Source organism: Brachyistius frenatus, unplaced genomic scaffold, assembly GCF_029030835.1.
Source record: "Brachyistius frenatus isolate BFR_SWC_R1_liver_20210118 unplaced genomic scaffold, ASM2903083v1 Contig_22, whole genome shotgun sequence".
NCBI classification, from domain to species: Eukaryota; Metazoa; Chordata; class Actinopteri; family Embiotocidae; genus Brachyistius; species Brachyistius frenatus.
This window is the reverse complement of record NW_027210621.1, coordinates 2,255,850-2,278,682: the sequence shown is the minus strand read 5'-3', so window position 1 is coordinate 2,278,682 and position 22,833 is coordinate 2,255,850. Positions and strand designations below refer to the sequence as shown.

The following is a 22,833-nucleotide window of genomic DNA, read 5'->3' as shown; positions in this document are numbered from 1 at the left end:
CATCATTCAAATGGATATTATTACTGAACTTTATCTGAATCAAAGCCTTAAATAGGGCTAAGTGGACACTTTGGATGGCTGCCTTTGCCAGGAAGAGGATGGAAATCGTTGTCTCTTTTCTCCTCTGTTTCCTCTCGCCTGGTGTAAAGCAGCTGCAGCTGTAGACACAGTCTTTCACTGCCCACCTCTGGCTAAAATCATACCACCATGACGTCTTTTACAGTGCAGAAAAGCACGAAAATACATATGCCACTGCTGCCCTCTTGTGGTGCTTTTAAGACATGGTCAAATTTACTACACTGCCTAAACTCCCATGCCACACAAATATAAAACCCTGGAATTTAAGTAAGTCACTTTGTACTTCTCCAATTGAAAATGTCTTCATTATTATAAAATTATTTATTTTTATTTTTTTAATTAAATTTTATTTGCAGGATTGTCACAATTTCCAAGTTTCCTGGGGTTAAAGTTATAATTGAAATCCGCCCTGGCCTGAATGTCATGGATGGAGGTTCAGCAGGGGGTGTTGGTGAAGCTGGAACAACAGCAGAGTCTGGTTGTCTGAAGTCTTTCAAGTCTTCTTCAACACTGGACTCTTCATTTAAATCCTCCCTGACCTGAATCTCAGTAAAGGTTGGAGGTTCAGCAAGCGTTGTTAGAGAATTTGAAACCATGCATGTTGCAAAATATTGACGAATGGACCAAAACATAAAGAGTTGTTTGATTGACAAGCCTGTGGTTCAGTCAGGTATCAGTGGGCAGGACGTAGTATCGCCGGGTTTCCAATCAGATCGAGTCAGATCACCCGCTCGCTCTCCCCCAGCTCGCCCAAATATGGTCACTTCATGAGGTTCATAACAGCCGTTCACAAATCAAGTGATGACGTCACAGCTGGTTGCCGCTTGGTAAGTATGGTACCTTAGGTTTAGGCCCCAAAAACAACCGGGTTAAGTTACCGAAAAGATCATGGCTTGGGTTGATAAATGTGACACGGTCACAATTTGGTAAATATGCATGTGAGGGGCTTGCGTCACTACAAAAAAAAAAAAATCCAACATTGACTTTTGCTTTCTCACAGACTGTAAAAGTACTGTTTGGCCTCTCTGTGAACTTTATCACTACTTCATCTCATGACCTTCTTTGATCCTGGACTTACATGCTTTTACTTTTTCACGCCTAGGCGAGTGAAAACGTGACACTGACACGCCGTCCTCCAGTGCACTGGCGGTTGTGTTATACACTTTGCCGTGATGTTGTGGTGTGTGTTTTAATTTAATCATGTATTGTAGCATATATTGTTGTGCTTTGCTCCTCAGGGGTAACATATTTCCCTCACATTTGAATGGACAAACACAAAAAATCAACACTCAGCAAACAAAATAACATTTTTCTTTATGTTTTTCTCATATCTACCAGAGATACAAAACAAAATGTAGAAAACATATATTACAGGCACAGTGCACTGAAATAACCACATTATATATTACACAATAGGCACATGCTTTGAACTGACAACATGTCTGACAGCTTTACAGTATTGACATCATCGTTAGTACAATAAGTGCCATGTGGCTCGAACGTCGCGGTCAGTTTGCTGTGCAATAGGCATGAGACCAGATGAAGGAAATGTCAGTGAAAAACATAAAGTGCCACTGGGAGACTATGTGTTGACATCTGTGTGTGTGCTGTCCGTGTAACCACGTGTCTCAGATTTATCTTTCTCTGTGAAGTTTAAAGCATCGTCCTCGCTCACAGCTTTATCAGTGTTTATGCTAACTGTCTCTGTCTGATCAGAATCAGACTCTAGTTGAACAGTATCTGCTTGAGCATCTGTCTCTTTAGTCAGGGTGAACAGTTCGGTTTCTGAGACTTTTCCATCTGTTGGCTTCTGGTATGTTTGTAAAGTGTCAGTGGAGCTGCTGGAGTCTGAGATGTTCTCCTTAGCTGTGTCAAAGGACTCCGTTAAAATGCTGTCACTGTAGGACTGACTGGCAATGATGTCAGTCTCGGAGCCAGACACATCCACATCTTTATCGGGAACACAGTGGTTGCTATTTTCTCTCCCGTCAGTTGTAATGTCTGTACATCTGTGCTCCGAGTCTGCATGGATCGTACAAATTGTTAGAGAGGAGTCTTCTTCGCGCTTCTCATCTTCAGTTATAGATTCAAAAATGCAGTTTCTCTTGAACAAACTTTCTTTAGATCCCATATCAGCATCCAAGTTTTTAGTCTCCATGTCTGCATCGTCCATGTTTTCCTCTCCAACAGCAGTGCTTTCCACTCCAGCCAACACTCTCTTCAAACTCTGGGCTCTGTCTCTGTAAAGTTGGCACAGCTGAGTGTCGGGCATGTGGTTGCCGTGGATCTCGGCCAACTTCATGTACACCACGTACAGAGCCTCGGGGTTAGCTTGGTCCTCAACAGCCGCTGCCAGAGCCAACTGGAAGTAGCCGACTGCATCAAAAGCATCCTGCAACGAGCGCACAGAACAGAGGTCAGGACTGGTTTCATCAAAATTAAACACAGGGGTTGGATTCTGATCAGCATCATTTGCTATTTAAAAGACATCAGTTCTTTGCCAAGGACTTTAACAGGGACAGGTTGAAAAACTATTTTACTTGTACAAAGAGGACATTTTGAATAATTTTGAGATATCAAACCTGTTTCTGAGAAAAAACACAAGAGGAAATACCTAAAAGAGGAAGAGATATTTCTTGTTGCTTTGTAAGAATTTCTTTGTCATTTTTTATGTTTGATTCATTCTTAATGTGCTATCTTTAATCTTTGTGATCGTATGGAAGAAGAGTGTATATTTTTAGTTTTATTTAATGTTTTGAGTAATTAAGAAAAACCTTAATCAGTATCAAAAAGCATTTCTAATTTCCTTTTTGACATTTTTTCCTTCCCTTTTCCTTGACATTAAAGGGATGAAACCAGGGACAACAGTGGCTCACAGAGCCTTGAAGGGCCACCATGGTTCCCAATACAAAACAACTTCTTGATTTCTCATGTTAGTCCGTGTATTAAAAGACCATTTAAGAAGTTTTTGCAGGTTTAAATCTTGTGTATTGAATTAGTGGTGGAGGGAAAAAAATACATGAAAAGCTTGTTTACATCTGTGTTAGGAACACATTTTAGGAACATTATGAACAATTTTGTTTTCTTGTGCTACACTGTCACAGCACCTGTACCTTTAGTTTGTGCAGAGTAAGGTCTCCCAGTCTGGAGTAAACCTTAGTGTAGTAGCGAGCCTCTGTGGGGTGCTGCAGGACAGGCGGACACAGAGACAGGGACTTCAGGTAGTAGTTTTCTGCCATCTCATATTGCTCCAGGCTGTAATAAACTGTAGCCAGACGATGGTAGGCTGTCCTCTCATTCACACGCACTCCTGCAGGGAAGAAATAGTGACTCACAGAATAGTCACACCACAGGTACTGGGCCTGAATTTTTGTCTTCATTAAGAGGGATATTACACAAGCAACAGGGTCAGAGCATGTTTAGACTCTGTACCTGTTTGGCTGGCGATCTGAACGGCCAGTGTTGCGTACTGCAAGGCCTCGTCCTGCTCTCCTTGGTTCATCAGCAGCTCTGTCAGTTTACTTAACAAACGGAACTCTGAATGGATGTCCTTGATGCTCCGGGCAAAGGGCAGACTGCCGTCCTGAAAACAAACACGAATTAACTGGTTGAGATCACTGGTGCCCAGAATGTCTAGAATTACCTTGCAGTTGAATATCTCTGTCAACCAGTTAAGTTGCAGTTTACATCCATGTCCGTCCATAGTGACTTATTTTACATAGTGAAAACTTTGTAGGGACTTTGCCAATAGATTTGATTATGATAAAACACAAAGATGTATGCATGTCAGCAGATAATGCTTCAAATGTGGATGTTGCTGAAAAGAAGCTACAAATTAATCTTTAACCTGACAGCACAGATGATTTATACATTCACTACAGTTTAAAGGTGAACACCTGAGATTTGTGTCACCAATTCACTATTGGACCAAATATAAACGGTCACAATCCCCTTCTGCTCCTCAACTGTGGCCAGAAAAGTGTTTTTGCAAAATGTTATGGTGTCACAGTGGGGTTGACCTTTGACCTTTTGAATGTAACATGTCATCACTTTATCATTTTATCCTATAATATTTGTGTGACATTTTGTCATAATTAGTGCATGAATTCTTGAGTTATGGCCACATGTATAATTTGTGAGGTCACAAGGACTTTGGACCTTTGACCTCAGATCACCAAAACTTATCAGTTCATCTTTGAGAGCCAGATATGCCTTCAGCCAAGTCTGTAACTGGCGTTGAGGCTTAAAAACAGTCGTAGAATAAAAATTTACTCCAGTATGTCAAAGAAAATAATTCAAAATCTTCATTTGACATTTTCTTACCCTGTAGAAAGGCAGTGAAGCCATCCGGTTTCTGTGGCCTTTGAAGTAGACGTCTCCGGCCTCCTCATAGATGCTCATTGCAAAGTGAGGGTCATTCATCCTCAAGGCTGTCTTCACTGCTGCCTGTCAATCAAATCATCCTGTTAATCAACAGTGTTTGTATGTCAAACATCAGAATGCTGTCAGGGAAATGTCATATTTCATCTCATTTAAAAAAAAAAAAAAAAAAAAAAAAAAACTCAGATAAATCAGTTGAGAAAAAGTGAAAAATGAAATACAGTGAATCTTTGCAACTCAGGATTGAGGAGAGCATGAATCCAGTTTTATGAAAGAGCAAAGGGAAGAACAAGGAAAAGAAAAGAAAAATAGTGACTGAAATACCACCCTCATGTAACCACTCCGCACTCATATATGACGCTTCCTCCTCACCTGCAGGTACATGTCAGCCAGCTCGTCCTCCTTAATGAGGTAATAGATGCGTCCGACCTGCAGCCAGGTCTCCGACTCTTCCTCTCTCTTGCCCAGATCGATAGAAATCCTCAGGCTCTGCTTGGTGTAGTCAAGAGACTTCAGAGATGACCTGCATGGCAAAATGCAAAAGTTCAAAATAAAATACGAAACAGAGGTGTTATGATAAAGGTGGAGAGAGGCAAAAACATTCACTTCTCAGTGTTGAGTGAGAGGTAAAGGCTGCTGAGGATCTCCAGATACTCTCCCTCCAGTCTCTTGTCCTTCAGCTCCCTGGACACTGACACGCAGTGCTCATAGTAAACGATGCTCTGGCCGTAGAGCAGCATGTCGACATACAGCCGACTCAGCACCTTGGCCACCACCATCTGACCTGTGAAAAACACAAATTCAATTTAGTTAGTTCTGAAACCAAAAATACTGTGGCACATGTATGAGATTGAATAAGAAGCAGAGCATAGCCTTTACATTGGCAGGACTTATAGAAGACATTTTTATCTTAGCACAATTAATGTGAGTATTGTTATTTGAATTTAGTCCTTTTCCTGAATCTGATTTTTTATTTTTAAAACTCTTAAAAAGCCTCAAATATTGATATTGGCATCAAAATATTAGCTTTAAAATGCAGTAATATGGAGCAGAACACTATCTTTTTTGGAGAGTTTAAATAAATGAATTGTTGTGTTACTTTCTCTGTGTTACAAGCTTTGTGTCATGTATGCTTACTGGAACATGAATGGGTTTCCTAACTAAAAAGGTTCAGTGGTGTCTGCCTGAGCTCATTTACATCACGTTACATTTGCACACTGAACTTATACTCACTGTGCAAGTTTCTGGCATGTAGTGCAATTAGTAGCCCCATTTCATAACATTCCCTGTTGTCTTGGCTCCTCCCCCTGTCTTTGTAGCTCCGCCCGAGCCAAAGGTAGGTCTGAACATGCTCCTCGTCTGTTGGCCTTTCCCAGAGCTCCAGAAAAAGGCACAGGGATCTAAGAGAGACAATAAACATTACTATTGAAATAAATACCTCAGTGTAAACTCCATATATGCTGTCAGAAATACCATGCAGAAAATATTTCCATAAGAAAACAAATATCTGACCTGACCAGGAAGCGTTCTGCAACACAAGATGCCCCCACATCCAGTGCCAGACAGCCCAGGTTGGCCAGTGCCAGAGCCTGATTCCTCTGGTTTCCACTTTCTCTGGAGATTACCAGGGCAGAGTGAAAATGCCAGCCTGCCTCTGGGATGCGACCCTGATGCCTCAGACACAAAGCCAAGAGGTTATGGATGACACCTCGCTGAGTAGGACTGTCAGTGCTCTGCAAAGACGTATACACAGAGGCTCAGATTACACATTACATTCATTTGGGAAAGGAAAACTTACACAAAATTTACACAAAAGTTGCACAGTTTTCCAAGTGAATATAATATAATATAGTCATTGTTCATCACGGGCTGCTGTACCTGTAGTGATGTGAGCAGTGGCTGTAGGACACTCTGGGCCTTCTCAGCCTCGCCTGTCAACACCAGCAGCCACCCAAGCAGCACGGATGCCTCGAAGCCCTCCTCCTCATTGATGTGGCCTCCTGTCTTCACAGCTTGTTGAGCACAGCGCACTGCTTTATCCAGGGCGCCATACTGCTGGTACATTGAGGCCAAGCCCAGACACAGGTCCCTCTGGGTCTTTATGTCGTCCCCCTGCTCAGCTTTAGCCAGCGTGTGCTGCAGGTAAACCACAATCTGAGCAGGTAGCAGGGAGGTCCCTTCCTTCCAGCACGGGTTCAGACGAACAGAGTTCCTGATAAACAGATCAATCCCCTGGAAGGCATCGTGGAGGGAGTGGTCCTGTCTTGAGTTCAGGCTCAGAGAGGCCAGTGCTAAGTAAGGCATGTATTTACGATGATAGAGCCAGCTCAAGAGCCAGTTGAGGTCCAAAGGAACAATAGGTCGTCCCTCTGCGGCAGAAAGACTCGTGGAGAGAAACTGGAGTCGCTCGACAAAGGGAAGAGCATCATCAGTCTTCCTGAGAAGCAGGAGGAGGCTGGACATGAGGTAGCAGACGCGAGCCTCCAGGTGTTTGTCCACCAGCACCACTGATCTCCTCAGGAGCAGCTTCAGCAGTTCGACCTCATCTGTAGATGTGAAGGCGTGGCAGGGAAGACAGAGGAGCAGGGCGCAGGCCTTCTCCAGAGTCTGGGGCAGTTTATCCGTCATACGCTGCTTCAGGTAGACGGCAGTGAGGTTGGTGCAGAGAGCGACGAGGAGAGGCGTGTCGGAGAAACTGTCAACACAGACGCTCAGAGCCTCCTCGTAGTACACACGTGCCTGAAAAAGGATTGAAAAAGGATTTCACATAGATGTGGGCTGTAATAAATGGTCATTTTCACTGGTCAAGTATTTCAACATTTGCTTTTATTTAAAAGCTGTAGCACATTTTTATTATGTTCAGTTCAAGTGGAAGTCAGCATGCTGTAGCCATTAAAATACAGTAGACACTGAATAGAATTTCTTGAATTGTCCCTTTGCAATGGACTAAGGCATGCGATCATTTATATATTGAGCATTGACTGTAAATAAAAAAGCACATACCTGGGAGAACTTTAACTTCCTGGCACACAGTCTCCCCAGGAGAAAGCACGCCCGTCGATGAGCCCAGTGCATGCCCATTCTCTTGGCGCACTCCCTGATACTCTCCAGATGACCTGGCAGCTCATCCTCAGTCTTACCACTGAAGGTCACCCACAGGAAGGAATACTGCAGGTCATACAGGGGCAGGAAGTCCTCCTGGAAAAAACAACAAACACAAGATTTGAGAATTACATTGGGTTCAAATAGAATTAAAGGGGGTGTAAATGTCTCTTTCAGCTCTTTGTGTTTATAACTTTTTTTTTTTTTTTTTTTTTTTTACAATCTTGGCACATGGTGCTTGGTAAAATATGTGTTAGTGTGACAAGTGGAAATGATAATGATCTGTTATAATTTTAAAAGAGTCAATTCATACTCATGAAATGGTTAAAAATATGTCATGACGAAGAATGTATAAAATGTGAGAACTTGTAGTGTGTTAAAATAGGTTGAAATACTGAGAAACGTATATATTCATTGTTTATTTCATAAAAATGTTTAAAGATTAGTTAACTATTGCATTATCAATCATCTGCTCGGTAGCCCGATCAGCTATCCTGAGATCGATTGCTTTTGTCTTCGCCTGCATACCCGGGGAATTCGCGGTGTTTTCCTCATTTCAGTAAATGCTCCAGTGATGAAATCTCACTCACGTTAATTGCCAGTCAAGGTATGTAATGCAAACTTTGTGATCTGCCGTAGCCAAGTGTTGGGCATTTTGTTATGTTGTATATAATAAATGTACGTAATTAATTCCAGTAAATGCATTCACTGAGGAAACATCACCACATGACTCGTGATTAGTTCTCCCCGTTTTCAGGGGCGTAACATTCGCATCCACTTCGCCAAGTAGTTTAGTATCCAAAAGCTCTCTGCATTTACATTCATCCTGGGTGATCCGATCACAAGTGGACAGCTGTGAATAAACCCGCAGGGCACATTGGTGGTCGGGGATGGAAATGGTCACATTCTTTTAGCAATGTGAACACAAATTCATCCTGGGCCACATTAAAGGACCACATACTCAACTGACATCCTCTGAATAAGCTGTAGAAATATCCAATAGAAAAAAAAAAAAATTCTTATTGGTTCTGTTGAGCACAGTTAAATTATACAGAAGGTTGGAAAGATTTACCTGAAAACACCGGCTGTCTACCTGACGTTTGTTTCACCAAAGCCTCCTCTCGGTTTAGTTTTTTTTGGGATTTACCTCATTTGTAATTTCGGCCACTTGGTAGACCCACAATTGTGGAAGAGCGCCCGTCCCCTTGCACAATAAATGGATCCACTGCAGCGCAGAACCGGACCTCAAACCCACTGCAATGTTAAAACAATCTGAGCCTGAATGACTTGATCAGGTCATGCCTGACTGTTCAGGTTGTAAATGACAAACTCGAGTGTTCAGATATTTACAAACGGGAAATATTAAAATGAGGCTTGAGTGAGCAAAGATGTCTCATTGTGTTAAGTGCCTGCTGCTTTGACTCCTCTCTTTACTTCTCTGTTTGTGTTTATTTTTTTATTTTTTATTTTTTTATGCAATGTGTGTGTTCATTTACATATAGAGTGGAAAAGGTGACGTCAGATCACAAGTGGCCACTCGAAATGTATGTGGGGACACTTGTTGACGCTCATATGAACAGACGCACTTAAGAGTCCAGTTGTGATCGGATCACCCAGAACATGTTAAAGTCTGTACAAGGTCTTAGGAAGCCTCTCTTGGTAAAGTCAGACACAGGAAGCTGTTCTGACTGATTTGTTCATAGGATCTGATAAAGGCATGCCAATGATCTGTCTTTCAATTTATGAAGATGATTTCAACAATTTGGATAATAAATGATAAAGTAATGCAGAGAAAAATCGTGTTTTTGCATCTTTGTAGTTAAATATCAATTGAAAATAGAAAAGAATAGGAAGAAAGACAACAGAACAGATGGTGCTTGGCTTCAGTGATTGGTCCTGTGATAAATAACTGAATGATTAAACTGGGACTTGGTTGACCTGGAAGTGTGGGTGGTTGAGGAGGGTCAGTGTCGGGTCGCTGAGCTCGGACTCCTCCCCGTCCCAGCTGTTCTCCTCCAAGAAGAGAGGTGGATCTTCCTGGAACTCGTCCAGTTCCCTGAATGTGTCTTCCGGAGCGAAGGACAGACGCTCCCCCTCTCGTGGTAGAGGATTGTGAGAGTGACAGAGGGACAGGCGAGGGGAGGAGTGAGAGAGAGAGGTGCGAGGGGAGGATTGGTATGGAGGTGTCCCGCCACTTCTCTCCGACATGCCGCTCTGACGGGCGCTTGTCAGAACCTTATGATCTGTGAAGGAGGAGTAGAAATGTATCAGAGCAGAACAGAGAAGTTCATTTTTCAAGCTGTTTGAATACATTACGCTCATTAAAAGTTAAACATTACCATGCTTTGGCAGATTCCTGATGTACATGAAGTCAGTCTCATCCAGTTTATCTGCAAACACACAAGGTAAATCAATTTTAGCATCAATTTTCCAGCCGGGAGGAGAGACGGAAAATATTTTTCCAAGAATGAATCACAAACAGCAGCGCTGTTTATGACATAAACAGAAGCGGCACGCTGAACCAAACATGACCTATATTTCAGTTATACTTCTGTTGCACGGCAGCTCCTTTTCCCTAACTGACACAAAGTACACAATATGTTGATCAGCCCAGTGGTTTCTTTACCCAGCCGGTATACCGAGCTGATGTCAGACGAGAAGAGTCTCTCCAGCAGGCTGCTGTCACTTGGCTCAGAGCTACACGGGTTAACCCGAGCCAGGCTGGCCTTCTCCTCCTCAGTCAGAAAGACCAATTGTCCATCTCTGTACGAGAAAGACAAAGGCAGCATTATCTCCCCAGCCTCACCAGCGGATCCACCCTCCCCAGACAGCTGACACACTAAACAGGATTTCAGAAAAGATTAGACTATAAACAAGAGGTAGCCGATGTGGATTTGATCGTGATAAAGAGCTTTAGAGTTGAAATGATGCACTATGAGTAGGTTCAAGCCATGTCATGTATTATATAACTGAAAAATGTGTCTTCCTACAGTGGTGTGGTGTCCAGGGGCTTGACGTGGGCCCTGTGAACGAAGCCAGTGTGTCCTGTGGACGTGTGTCTCCCTATGAAAACGCCGAGGCCTCGCAGCAGCAGGCCCTGGATCTCCACCGTGTCGCCTTGGCTCAGCTGCAGCTCATCTGCCGCCACTGGACTGTAGTCAACTACTGCGACACACGAGCCTGTCACTAAAGTATGTGAGGAGGAGAACAAGATTACGGCAACAGACATGGGTGTTTTAAGGTCCGCGCTGTATATTTAACCACACTGTCTAATCAAGAGGAGGATGCTATAATATCATAAATTGTTGTGAGAAAATCGCATTCAAGTGACTCCAGTTACTTTTTAGAGTAAATGTAATGCACTAGACATTCAGGATGCTTTTACTGAATACTATACAATAGACCGCCAGAAGATCAGCTATGTTGAGCTGACCTCAACATTCGTAGCCAAGTCTCACATCAGAGTGTGCAGTAGCCATGTTGGTCCATAACGCGAAACATGTTCATTTCACAACAACTGCTGGAAAATTGTGAGATGCTTTCATTTTAGACTTGGTTTTTGATTTAGGAAGTCATGTGACAGAGTAGAAAGATTGACAGTGTCCTAAATAGGAGGAGGTCCGGGGTGGTTAGATGAATCAAACACAAGACTTTTCTCCAGGAGACCAGAGTTCAAGATGGTGAGAAAGCATAAAGCTATGAGTATTTTTTTCAATAAATTTAGTGAACTTAACTAGCGTACATCATTTAACTTGCGTAAGTAACGTACTTATTTGAACCCAAACCATGATCTTTTCCTAAATTGAACCACACAGTTGTGTTTGCTAAACCTGGGGCACCTTGTGAATATGTCTGAGATAGCAGTGGGCTTTGTTAGACGCAGGCTAAAAGTAGGACAATAGAAATGAAGGCATCCCACAATCTGTGATCTGTTAACAGTTAAACGAATACATTTTGCACTGACGACCAGTGTAGCTATTGAACCTTTTTATGTGAGACCGAATTGATATTCAACATACACTTCATCCATCAAACTCCATGAAGAGACATAAAAAGCACATGTTGAAATTCATCTAAAGTACTATTGCTTGGCGACACAAGAGGCAATGCAGCTCTGCTTCCTGGTCCTATCAGCGAGTTACAGTATGTTGCATGTGTGAACATTTACCGATAGAATGTTCAAACAGTTCCTTTTCTGTTGCTGAGCATCCAGCATGGCCTGGGTACTTCCTCAGGAACCACCTGAACAAACGGGAATTATGATTTAACAAAACTCTCAAGAGAGCGTGTGAATCATTTTGCTGCTCACATTGTAAATCAGGAAATCGATATCTGAACATATAGAGACTCACTGATAGAAGGGGTACGGCAGCGGCTGCATGGCGTTGACTGGCACCTGGCCGTGGTTTCCTGTGGAGAGCATGGTTCCCTCCCACATGACGTCCTGCCCCGTCTCCTTCACCATCAGCAGGTCGTTCTTTTTGAACGACAGCTGTTCTTCATCATCCTCATCCTGATCACTTCTTGTGAATAGTGCCTTAGCAAAGAAGGATCCTGCAAAGAGACTGATTCATCAGTAGGCAGATTCAGCCTCTGAAAACACACACACACGCACACACACACACACACACACACACACACACACACACACACACACACACACACACACACACACACACACACACACACACACACACACACACGCTCACACTCACACACACACACACACACACACATATGTACAGACACTGTAAATGTATGAATCCAGACACGCAGTGTTTTTGTTGTTGATAAAAGTTGCTGCACTTAAATATCAGCAAAACTGCTCGAGCTACTGCGCCCTCATTCAGTCACTGGCAAATGATGGATGTTTTATACCCTCCCCCTATTAAGTTAATGTAATTCTCATCACTATTTGCCAGCGCTGCAGTCCTATTATATATTTCCGTGAAGCTTTTTGCCTGAGGGAAATGTTCAGGAGAAAGTAAGGATGTCTGTGTAGACCGGGGCAGCAGGGGATCAATATGTATTCATAGTGCAATAGTTTCCCTTTAACACGACACTGAATAATTTTGTAGTGCATTAGAAAGTCTGATTAAAGTTTTTCTGTTAAAAATACTACTGGGATCCTAATATTGACTTAATTAGCAGTGCCACAGTTTAGAGATTAATTTTAAAGGGCAAAAGCTCCGCAATCAAATGTTTCTATTATTTGTCTTAAATTGTGTGTGGCTGTCTATTCATAAGTCTTTCATAGTGTTAATTGGGGTCAGTAAGAAGTGGATTAAACATAATGGGATCAAATAGCAGCTGCCTTCAGTTAATATACAATTAAGTGCCCAGATTCAGGGTTTCTCCTGACGATGGCTCCAATTAATATCTTTTAAAGTTTTCCTTAGAAAAATATTTCTCATTGTAATTTTGCCAAGTACAGATTTTTAATCACCAATTTACTGGATGGTTTTCTATCCACAAATGTTTAGAAAAAGATCAGTAAAGAAGACCTTTTTCACTCCCCCTATTACAACTTTGAGCCTTGTGTTGACAGTATAAAACATGAATTAAATATCACTGCTCATTGCAACACTACTGACCCTCCTGGAGTAAAAGTCCCAGGTAGAGAGTGGCTAGATGTTCCTCGTCCACTGTCACATTGATCTCCAAGTCACTGAGCAGCTCTGGGTCCAGCCAGACAGACTGATCGCACAGGAAATTCTCCAAGCAGCGAGCCACATAGCCTGGAACAGAGCATAATGCAAGTCCGACTGAAGTAATACTAATATCGCTCCAACCATAGGCTGGGAAGCAGAGCTATAACTGTGATGATAAAAATAAGAAATGATGCTAAAAATGCCTACATAGGGGGAAAAAAAGATGCTTATTAGTCCTACCTAATGACAGGTACGTTGAAAACCTCCAGATTTCCTCCACAGTCTTGAATGTGAGAACAAAGCTATCCTTCTCAGCGTGGACAGAGACCAGACGGGCAGACAAGTCCTGCAGATTAAAGTATCATATTACAGTAACAACAGTTAGCCGTCTTTATAAAGTACACAATACATATTCAGTATAATATATCACATTGCATCATATGGACTTAAATCAGATTAAAAAGCACGTTACTGTTCAGTATCATATCAGAACATTTTGAAATGCAGTAAAGTCCATGTAATGTTTGCATTGTCAGGTCTGACCCACTTTGAAGAGCTGTATGACGTCCTGACTGTTGCTCTCCACCACTCGGAGTCGTGTGCGCAGCGCCTCCTGCAGAGCCCGGTCAGGATCCACGCTGGAGCGCCTTCGCCCGGTAAACAACAGCACAATTTCTAGAGGAAAGACAAAAAGCATGCTCCGATCATTTCTTATATTGGAATAAAACCAGTCATTGCCAATAAGCATCCATTCTTTGACCAGGAAGAGAAAAAGACTAAAACATAAGGCATTTCTAATCCACTTATCACAAATAGGTTGTATTTTTCCAGGTCAGAATAACAATGAGAAAATAAAACTGAGACAGAAATGAAATGTTTTGTTCTCTATAGGCAAGAGAGACAAAACTTTTGAGAGTTTATTAAAGATTTTCTGAGAGCTCATATTTCAGTGAGATGCTTTGTGAGCACAACATGAGTCTCTGGAGGAATAACAAAGCTATTAGGCCTTTTACTGGACTCTCAGTGTGGCCATTTAAATCCATTTGAGAGGAAGAACCTGGGGTAAAGTGATGGATGAGACTAAACTGCTGAGTGAGTAAAACACTAGTAGACAGGGGAATGTGCTTCATCAGTATGCATACATAATATCCATGGGAAATGCTTCTCTGTACAAAATACAACTAGTTCAGACTAGCTGATAGAAAAGCCAGTTTTCCAGAAGACAGGCACAACAAGACACTGAACTCTGTTGAAACCATCGTGAAACTTACCTGAAGAGAATTTCTCTCCCAGTGACACAGTACTCCCTCTGAGGAAGGCCTCCTTCTTCTTCCAGTAGCTGTCAGGCTCCCCCCGACTTTCACCTGATTCCGCCGCTGCTCCGTCCTCCTCTTCACCTGCACCTGAAAGACCAAACAAAGTCAGGAAATCAGGTGATCGAGTTTAGAGGTCTCGTGTTGTGATTCAAGACCTAAAGGAAAACAAACTGTAAGGTAGAAAACTCACTTCATTGCAAGTTGAGCCTAAACAGACAAACAGCTAAACAGCATATCAGTCAGGTGTTGTATGTGGAAACTATTTTATCAAAATGGTCATCACAAGGGCTGCAATCACAATGCAAGTCCCAGACTGGCAAGGAGACTTAACTGGAAATGTTTCCAGATGACACAAGATATCAATCACTGCCTGCCATTAAAGATAACAATGTCTGTGTTTAGTATTTAGACAGATTAAACATATGGATTGCAGCAGTAGTTCTTCTGTGATGGACCCCCACAGGCCTCAGATATTCTTTCAATATCACCACCTGTCAGATATTACAAATCTGTTTAAAAGGGACATAATTTAACACTATGACTATACTGTATACAGAGGTGAATATTGTTAGTGTTTAATTTATGCACCTGAATGGCTGTTTTGGTCACGTTCACATTCATACTGTCACTTATAGTGGCAGAAGTTACATGTTTTAGCCATTTATATACTTTTACTGTTTATCCACTAGGTTTTTAGCATTTACACAGTACGTTTAGCTATTTGTTCTTCTTCTCTGCTCACTTGATATATAACCTGGTTTTCACATAGCCTCACAGCATGCACAGCATTCAGGTATTATATGTACATATTAAGCACTTAAGACTCTCACATACAGTACATATTTATCTGTGTGTGTATGCTAGTACATTAGCTTGGGATCCTAATGGTTTTAAAATCTCTAAATTATGAGCCAGATGAATGCACACAGTAGAGCAGCAGGCTATTGCAATAAAGCAGTGACAGGTTCCCCCTGGTTTGTACCATTGAGCAGAGAGGAGATCTCAAACACTTCCTCAGTCTGTGAAAGCAGCACTGCTCCTTCTCAGATGAATCTAATGAGGTTGTTTGTTCTCCAAACTAATAGAAGACATTATAATAATGATAATATAATGTGATTTCAAATTGATTGATCTAAAACATTTAGCACAGATACCTTGCGTCATGATGTCATTTCCTGAGAAGTGCCCATTTGTTCCCCCAAGCGTATATGGTGGCTCCCTCCAAAGAGCATCCAGCTCTGCAGGAGAGATGTCTGTAAAAAGGGAAACAAATCCATGATGGCCTTGAACACAGAAAAACAAATCCAGGCCCTCTATGCTCTCTTTTAATCCGTTAGTTGTCACATACTTAAAAGGTTTTCATCCAGGTTTTAATGTCATCATAATGCATCTTAAAGGAATAGCTTTACATTTTGAGGTTTACTTTCTTGCCCCCACCCCTCCCATGTCTGTACACTGAATATGAAGCTACAATCAGAAGCTGCTTAGCATAAAGACTGAAAAGGATACAGCTTGTCTGGCTGAATTCAAAGTGAACAAAATCTGCTTGTCAGCACCTCCAAAGCTTATCATTTTATACCATAAATCTAAAGTGTAAAACATCAAATTGCCCTTTTGCAGGGCTTAATTTATGAGCAAGGCTATTTCTTGGCAGGGAACAGCTGGCAGTAGCGTGGCTCCTCTTGCCTTCTGACCTCACTGTGATTATAGTCTGGAAACCCTGTTCGCATGAAGGTCCGCGCTGCCGTTCTGATGACAGACCAGTAGGGGTGGGTAATGCAATGGTGTTGCATTTTGTTTCAAAACGTAGCTCCAACATTAACACCGGTGGTACTAGATGAAGCAATACAAATAGTTGTATCAACGCTGGTAAATATTTAGCAGTTGAAGCTGGAGCAAGTGCATATGTCATAGGGTGGTTAATTCCAATTGGTTAAAGGCTGCTCCCGTATGGAAATTAATCAAAAATCTAATTCCATTACGATGCACGACTGGAAACGACCCCCAGTGGAGCGTGATCAGATCCATATGTTCATGCAGTGAATTCTGGTCTGGTAATACCAAGCTAAGTTAGCCTATCAGGTAAGCAACGGAGACACCGGGACGTTTTTTGTATTCATAATTAGGTTTTTATGCAGATTAGATAAACAAGAAATAATGATTTGTGCTTCAGAGGTGCTTTTAGTTGTTGTATTCTAAAGTGTTTCCAGTCTTTAACCAAGCTCACTGTCTCCAAACTGTAGCTTCACACGAGATCTTATCACGGCATGGAAGTTTACGAGAGTTGTTTTCAACAGGGAGAGTGTTAACTCGGGAGAACGGATGCAGCAGTTCATAGTTAGTTTGCGGAGTCGTCAGGGGGACGCAGTGACGTTGAACACACACAGACCCAGCACAGACACACACAGCTGCACTGACATCAGAAAAACCGTCAGGCTCACACACAGCTGTCCTGCCACGGACCTTTCAGAGCACACTTTCATGTCAGTACTGTCACAGCATCAGACACCATATAGAATGAAAAAGGGACGAAATTGTTAACAAAATACAAACAAAAAACAGCAATCATTTGGATTAGAATGCCACATTTTCATTGTCAACATGCTTTGTCAGTGCAAAAACACAACGTAACATTATTATCTTGATGCAGTGCATTCCCAACAAGACAATGGGGCGCACAATTTAGCAACACAATATGCAACATGACATTATGCCAAAGAGGACAACAGCCTATTCTTTCCATCCTACAGCACAGAGCTCAGTTAGCACCAACAGGACTGCTTGAGTCAACACAAGCACTGTCATGCCGCTACATTGGAAAAACACACCATGCTACCTTTTCCTTTTTTTACCTTCATGGCTAAGTGTGTTACCCATGTTGCATATAGACCTATTCTCCTGCCTATCTGAATGGAGCGGTCCGTCTCATGACAGTACATCACCGAGAGCGGGCTGGGACCGACCTGTGAAGGAGAGGCACACTTTGATGAGCGGTCCACAACAGGAGGAGTTGAGGAACGGTCTGCAGCAACAAGACGCCATCTGGCCCAAGAGCCGGCAGCTCCCAGAGATCAATGCCATCCCATCAGTTCGCTCCAGCGTCTTTAACAACAACTCACTCTCTTCCTCTCTGCTGGACAAGCCCAGTTTCCCTTCCTATTTCTGTATTCCCTTTCCTGCCCTGCTCACGCTGTCTTTCCACCAGTGAGTGTTTACTGCATGTGTCTCTACTACTTCCCCAGCAAGCCTTATGTCTTCTTCTGCTCTATCTGTCTGGGTCTGCTGTCTCCATCTGCCCCCTCCCACCAGTCTCCCTCTCTCTCTCCTCAGTCTCTGCCCAGCCAGTCAGTGAATGCACAAAGCACTCTGTGCGATTGGTGTGTGTGTGTGTGTATGTGTGCGTGTGCGTGTGTGTGTGTTTGTGTGTGCGTGGGGGGCAGGCCTCGGTGAGAGTTCCCCTACGTGTTGTGTGTGTGTGTGTGTCTGGGTCAGTGAAAATATGCACAGAATGTGTGTCACAAAGACTGTGTGTGTTGCAGGGATAACGTATTGCTGATCCACTGTAAGGCAATGCCACTGAGGGACGTGCTGCAAGGTCACAGTGAAGTGGGGGTGAGAGTAGCCTGGTGGCACAGATTGATGATCTGTTTATCTACGAGACCGAATTTAACACAACTCCGCTCTCCTCCATCAGACGGGTAACAGATATGACATGAGCACAGCAGGAGAGCCTCATCCGACGCTGTGAGGTCACTGTGAAGACAAGGATGAGCCCTGAAAACGGAGATTGGATGGTGAGGATGCCCTGTGACTGTTCTCAGCCCTGATGGAAACATCACAGAGGGGTGCTGCCATGGGAAGGTCACAGTCACTGACCTTATGTGACCCTTTAAATAGCCTATATTACAACCGTAGCTTCATTCAGGATGTCATTTTCTTTGCATTGTTTAAAGTATAAATTCAAAATAATATATACTTATTAAGTTCTTTTCAACACACAGCGTGTAGACAGGCCTGTTGTTCGACAGCCATAATTTGCCTTTAATGCTTCACTCATCATTGTTCAGGCAGAAAATCAAATAATAAAATGCTCACAGTGTTCATGTTTCACTAATGTATTACAACCTGGAGTAGTCAACATGCAAATAAATCTTCCTCTTTATTTAAAGCTGCACTAACAGTTTTTTGGGGTCTCTTTGGAGCATTAAAAACAAGTTGTGAAGACAACACGGACATATCATAGCTTTGTGGCTTAACAAGACTGTTTTTGGTCTCCACTAACTCCTCAGTGGAATATTTGGGTTTTTAAATGTTGGTGATGCAAGCTGAACATTTAAAACACTGAAGTTAGCAGCAGATTAAGTTGCTAACTCTCAGTAGATTCCCCATCACAAGTGACCTCATGTTTTCACATTATCATTGATTATAGCTGCTGTAAAAACATGTAGATTAGATGCTATAGAATAAACTGGCACGGTTATATGTTATTGTGTAACAAAGTAAAATAAAACGTAATTTTGAAGTACATTGCAGGATATAACTACAGTACTGGTTGATTTGTATTCCAATGTACACAGCGGTGAATATTTTAGGTTATTTTATCAATCAGATTAAACTAATACAATATTAACTAAGCCTAAAATGTCAGGGCAACAGCTGAATGAGTATTTAAAGAAACTTGATAAGAATATCATATCTTGAAATTGTAAGCTAGTAACCATCCATCCATTATCTATACCCGCTTTATCCTGAACAGGGTCACGGAGGGGCTGGAGCCTATCCCAGCTGACTCCGGGCCAAGGCAGGGTACAACCTGTCCATCGCCAGTCCATCACAGGGCCAACACACAGAGACAGACCGAAACAAAGACCATTCACGCTGTCATTCACACCTGCGGGCAATTTTTTAGAAACTAGTAACTGCTCCAGAAGAAATGTTTATGACATATTACAATTGTAGATGTATAAAGCAACCCCCCAAAAAAGTAAAGTAGGCCTTTAAATACACACATTATAAGTGGTAAAATATACTTGTATTTAGTGTTAAACATTTTTTTCTTGATTTATTTGAAAACCTCAAACCCTTACTCTCTGATATATAATAATCAATATAGAATTTCAAGCTTTATTATTCAAAAGGAAGGGACATTTGCATGTCTAAGACACTTTAGGAATTAGATACTGATGAACAAATCTGAAAGTAGAGCAGATCTTATTTAGGTGAGTCTGACCTGGATATTCAGACTTGTTGCTCGTCATGAGTCAATTTCAAAAGCACTGGATCCCAACTGTCCATATCGTATAGCATCTTTTATTATATCCTTTCTGAAATACAGTTGCAAACATTGTTGAAACTTCACCCAAAGTTTGCAACATCTTGCCAATCATGTCTAACACTCCCATATTCAAAGCAAGGGCCATTTATAAATATGTCAAACTTATTAGTTTATAACAACGGCGTGACTTAAACCTTTTAGACATCTAGAGGTTGGAGGCTGCTAAATGAATACAGTTAACAAAGACGGATAAACCGACTCATATAAGGTGGTGATGGAAACAGCTGATGCTTGACATGACTTCTTTCAGCTGCCATTGCATGTAATCACAGATTTTGCAACAAAAAAACAACAAAAAAAAGCAAACATTTGCGCCTCGATCGCTGCTCTGCTTCAGCACACTGGAGACCAAGAGGCTAATATCCTTGACTGAGACTAGTCTCTTCATCTTGTTTATGTGGCGACTGAATGGTCGTGATTGAATCTGTGCATGTGCATCTCATGAGGCAGAAAAGCTGTGAACAGGCTGAAGGCGTGTCGGGGCATATCTTGACACTCTTCAGACTCCCCTGCTTGTTTCTCATAGTGCAGCAGACGTCTAATCTAATAAACACAGACTTTTCAAGGCTGATATGGTCAGTCACATGCACTGGCCCTTGTTAGCGTCAAAAGCTGCACAAAGGTCAGGAGCCGTCTCCAACAACAACCACTTTAAAACACACAGACAAAATAAAACAGTGCAATCTGTTTGCTAGTGATGCTGTTTAAGTCACAATATCCTCTTTACTGAACACCTGTGCATAAAGCTATTGTTTCCTGCAGCTGTGGCATCTAAATCCTTCCTCTTCTGAGTGACTGCACACTGTGGCACAACTTTGCTGAAGTCCCTTATAAACAACGCATATGATTACAGACTTGCTAAACCACAAACACAGTTTGTAATGCCAGTAATGACAGAGGTTGTCGAGCCTAATGACCACATACCATAAATGACCTTATAGTCTCCCCGCAGTCTGAAGCCGCAGCAAAAGCCTGGACTACAATTGTGACACTCGGTGGTCCATGACAATAACAGTCAACCTAATGAGTAACATATGGTGTCCGCACTGGCTGGCTGGGTCCAAATGCATGACAAGCAGAGGGTGTTTGAGGTGTTTGCGCCTGAATATGTGTGTGTGTGTGTGTGTATACAACGTGGGTTTGTAGATTTAGAATATGTGGAGGAAGAGTTAGCGGAAAGTAATATGAGACAGGGATTATGGGCTCTAAGTTTAGACTAACCCCCCGTTAGCTCACTCACATGCCTGTGTGTCTGGAGCTCCCTGAAGGGAGATTCCCACACTGTTGCATGGCGGCATTTCTAACTCTGAAACAAACTTTGTGGAAGTATGATTGAAATTCCATCAGGCTTTGTGAAGAGATCAGTTTTATTCCCATGATCTGACATTCTTTCATTTATTAGAACTAAAACATAGACACAAGAGGACTTTAGACTTGTTTACTGCATGACTCTGATTCTGTGCTCTTTACATACAGTATAGCATCAGACCACCAATGAAAAGAAGGAACTAAAATCACTACTTCACAGTCACTTCCCATTTAAAGATGTACTGTTTATGTGTTCTGTTTACTGTTTATATATCCCATATCTATCCAGCTGTGGATTGACAGGAACTTTATGGTTATGTGACTCAGTACAAAGTACAGCAGTGTTTGCAAAACAGACCATAGTTGACACAGAAAAGCAGTTAAAAGTAGACGAAAATCCCTCTTACCTCTGTGTTCCTGCCAGTGCTCCCCTCTCAATTCATTCCTCATGTGCGTGGCAGAGTGTGTGTGGATCTATGTGTCTTTGTGTGTGTGTGTGTGTGTGTGTGTGTGTGTGTGTGTGTGTGTGTGTGTGTGTGTGTGTGTGTGTGTGTGTGTGTGTGTGTGTGTGTGTGTGTGTGTGTGTGTGTGTTCACCATTTAACTGGTGAATTGCAAATAATGACAGCTGCTGAAACTGCTGTCATTCTCCACTGTCAGAGGAGAGAAACGAGAATTGTGTGAGTCAGTGAGAGTGCGCTCGTGTGTATGTGTGTGTTTCAGGGGCTATCCAAGACAACATGTCACTGACTGAGCAAGTTTTTTTTTGCTGTAACTCCTCCCATCATTTTTTTTGGGGACAATAGTACTGCCTCTTCTCTCTCTCTCTCTCTTTTGTCACTCACCCCTAAGCCTCATACAGGCACACTATTTCTCTCTCTGAAAAAAAATCAAGAAGACTGAACCAATAAACAGGTCAGGTATGAACACATTTCAATTGTCAAACATTAAACCCATTTAGAGTTGCAAAAGAACAATAAAATACAGTCTGTTTCCTCATTCTGTTAAGACCAGTCATGCCACCTTGGTTTGACACACCCAGTGATAACAGCTGATTAAAGGTGTGAACAATCACCTGTTAGGTGCAATAGTTGAGTACATACCTGAGAAATCACTCATCTTCATTCCACAAGTGTAGCACACAGTCCTGCCAATCAGGTTACAGTCCCCACACAAGGCAAGCATTCCTCTAAATGCACTGAAATGCCTGGACATGTGAAGTATTTACCCCTGTGTGCTACATTTAAAAGCAAATAAAGGGGTTATAACACCAGCGACCTCGTCATTCACTTTCTGGGTCATGTCCATCCATATCTGTGTGGGGAGATAATAATCCCGAGGCCAGCGGTTTTGGTTGGTTTTCTTTCTCTTTCTCTTTTTTCTTTTGCCTGTTTCGTTAAATATAAACTCTGGAACTGATTGTGTATACCCAGCCCCCAGTGCACCATGACAAAGTCACCCTGAACACACAATATTCAGCCCTGCACTGCACATGTGATCATGCAATTGGCTATGCAAGGCTGCAGGACACAGACCATTTATTCTGCTCTGTTTGCAAAAGTGAGTGTGTGGTGTGAGGTAAGAAAAGAGAGGGAATGTGGGTGTTGTAAATAGAAAAACATTACAAATACACAGGAATGGGTGGAGATAGCAACGTATCATTG

The 22,833-nt window shown here is 42.2% G+C and overlaps 1 protein-coding gene across 4 annotated transcripts; it reads right to left on the bottom strand.

The window, feature by feature from the left end:
- Positions 1–1,372: 1,372 nt before the first annotated feature.
- On the bottom strand, positions 1,373–22,357 carry sh3tc2 (SH3 domain and tetratricopeptide repeats 2). Of its 4 annotated transcripts, XM_069696875.1 has the most exons (23): positions 21,578–21,655; positions 17,380–17,490; positions 15,682–15,780; positions 14,483–14,614; positions 13,759–13,886; positions 13,452–13,557; positions 13,155–13,298; positions 11,913–12,114; positions 11,729–11,802; positions 10,551–10,746; positions 10,187–10,323; positions 9,900–9,950; positions 9,499–9,803; positions 7,462–7,656; positions 6,337–7,197; positions 5,971–6,191; positions 5,692–5,858; positions 5,065–5,242; positions 4,831–4,981; positions 4,402–4,524; positions 3,511–3,661; positions 3,192–3,388; positions 1,373–2,470 (listed from the first exon to the last, which is right to left on the bottom strand). In XM_069696875.1, the coding sequence occupies exons 2-23, from the start codon at positions 17,402–17,404 to the stop codon at positions 1,661–1,663; spliced, it is 4,653 nt and encodes a 1,550-aa protein (XP_069552976.1). In that variant the 5' UTR covers positions 17,405–17,490; positions 21,578–21,655; the 3' UTR covers positions 1,373–1,660. The 4 variants fall into 4 exon arrangements, with proteins under 4 accessions (XP_069552976.1, XP_069552974.1, XP_069552975.1 ...); XM_069696873.1 differs by lacking the exons at positions 17,380–17,490; positions 21,578–21,655 and adding an exon at positions 22,273–22,357; XM_069696874.1 differs by lacking the exon at positions 17,380–17,490 and having other exon boundaries at positions 21,578–21,894.
- Between the last annotated feature and the right edge of the window lie 476 nt (positions 22,358–22,833).

What these genes read in the sequence shown, in the direction of transcription:
- sh3tc2 (XM_069696872.1), bottom strand. Translation starts at nt 17,608, where the DNA reads ATGGCATTGATCTCTGGGAGCTGCCGGCTCTTGGGCCAGATGGCGTCT. An exon ending in CTGCCGTACCCCTTCTATCA is followed by an intron (nt 11,803 to 11,912) that starts GTGAGTCTCTAT and finishes CCGTTTGTTCAG; the next exon opens with GTGGTTCCTGAGGAAGTACC. An exon ending in CTTCACTGCCTTTCTACAGG is followed by an intron (nt 3,662 to 4,401) that starts GTAAGAAAATGT and finishes GTTTGTTTTCAG; the next exon opens with GACGGCAGTCTGCCCTTTGC.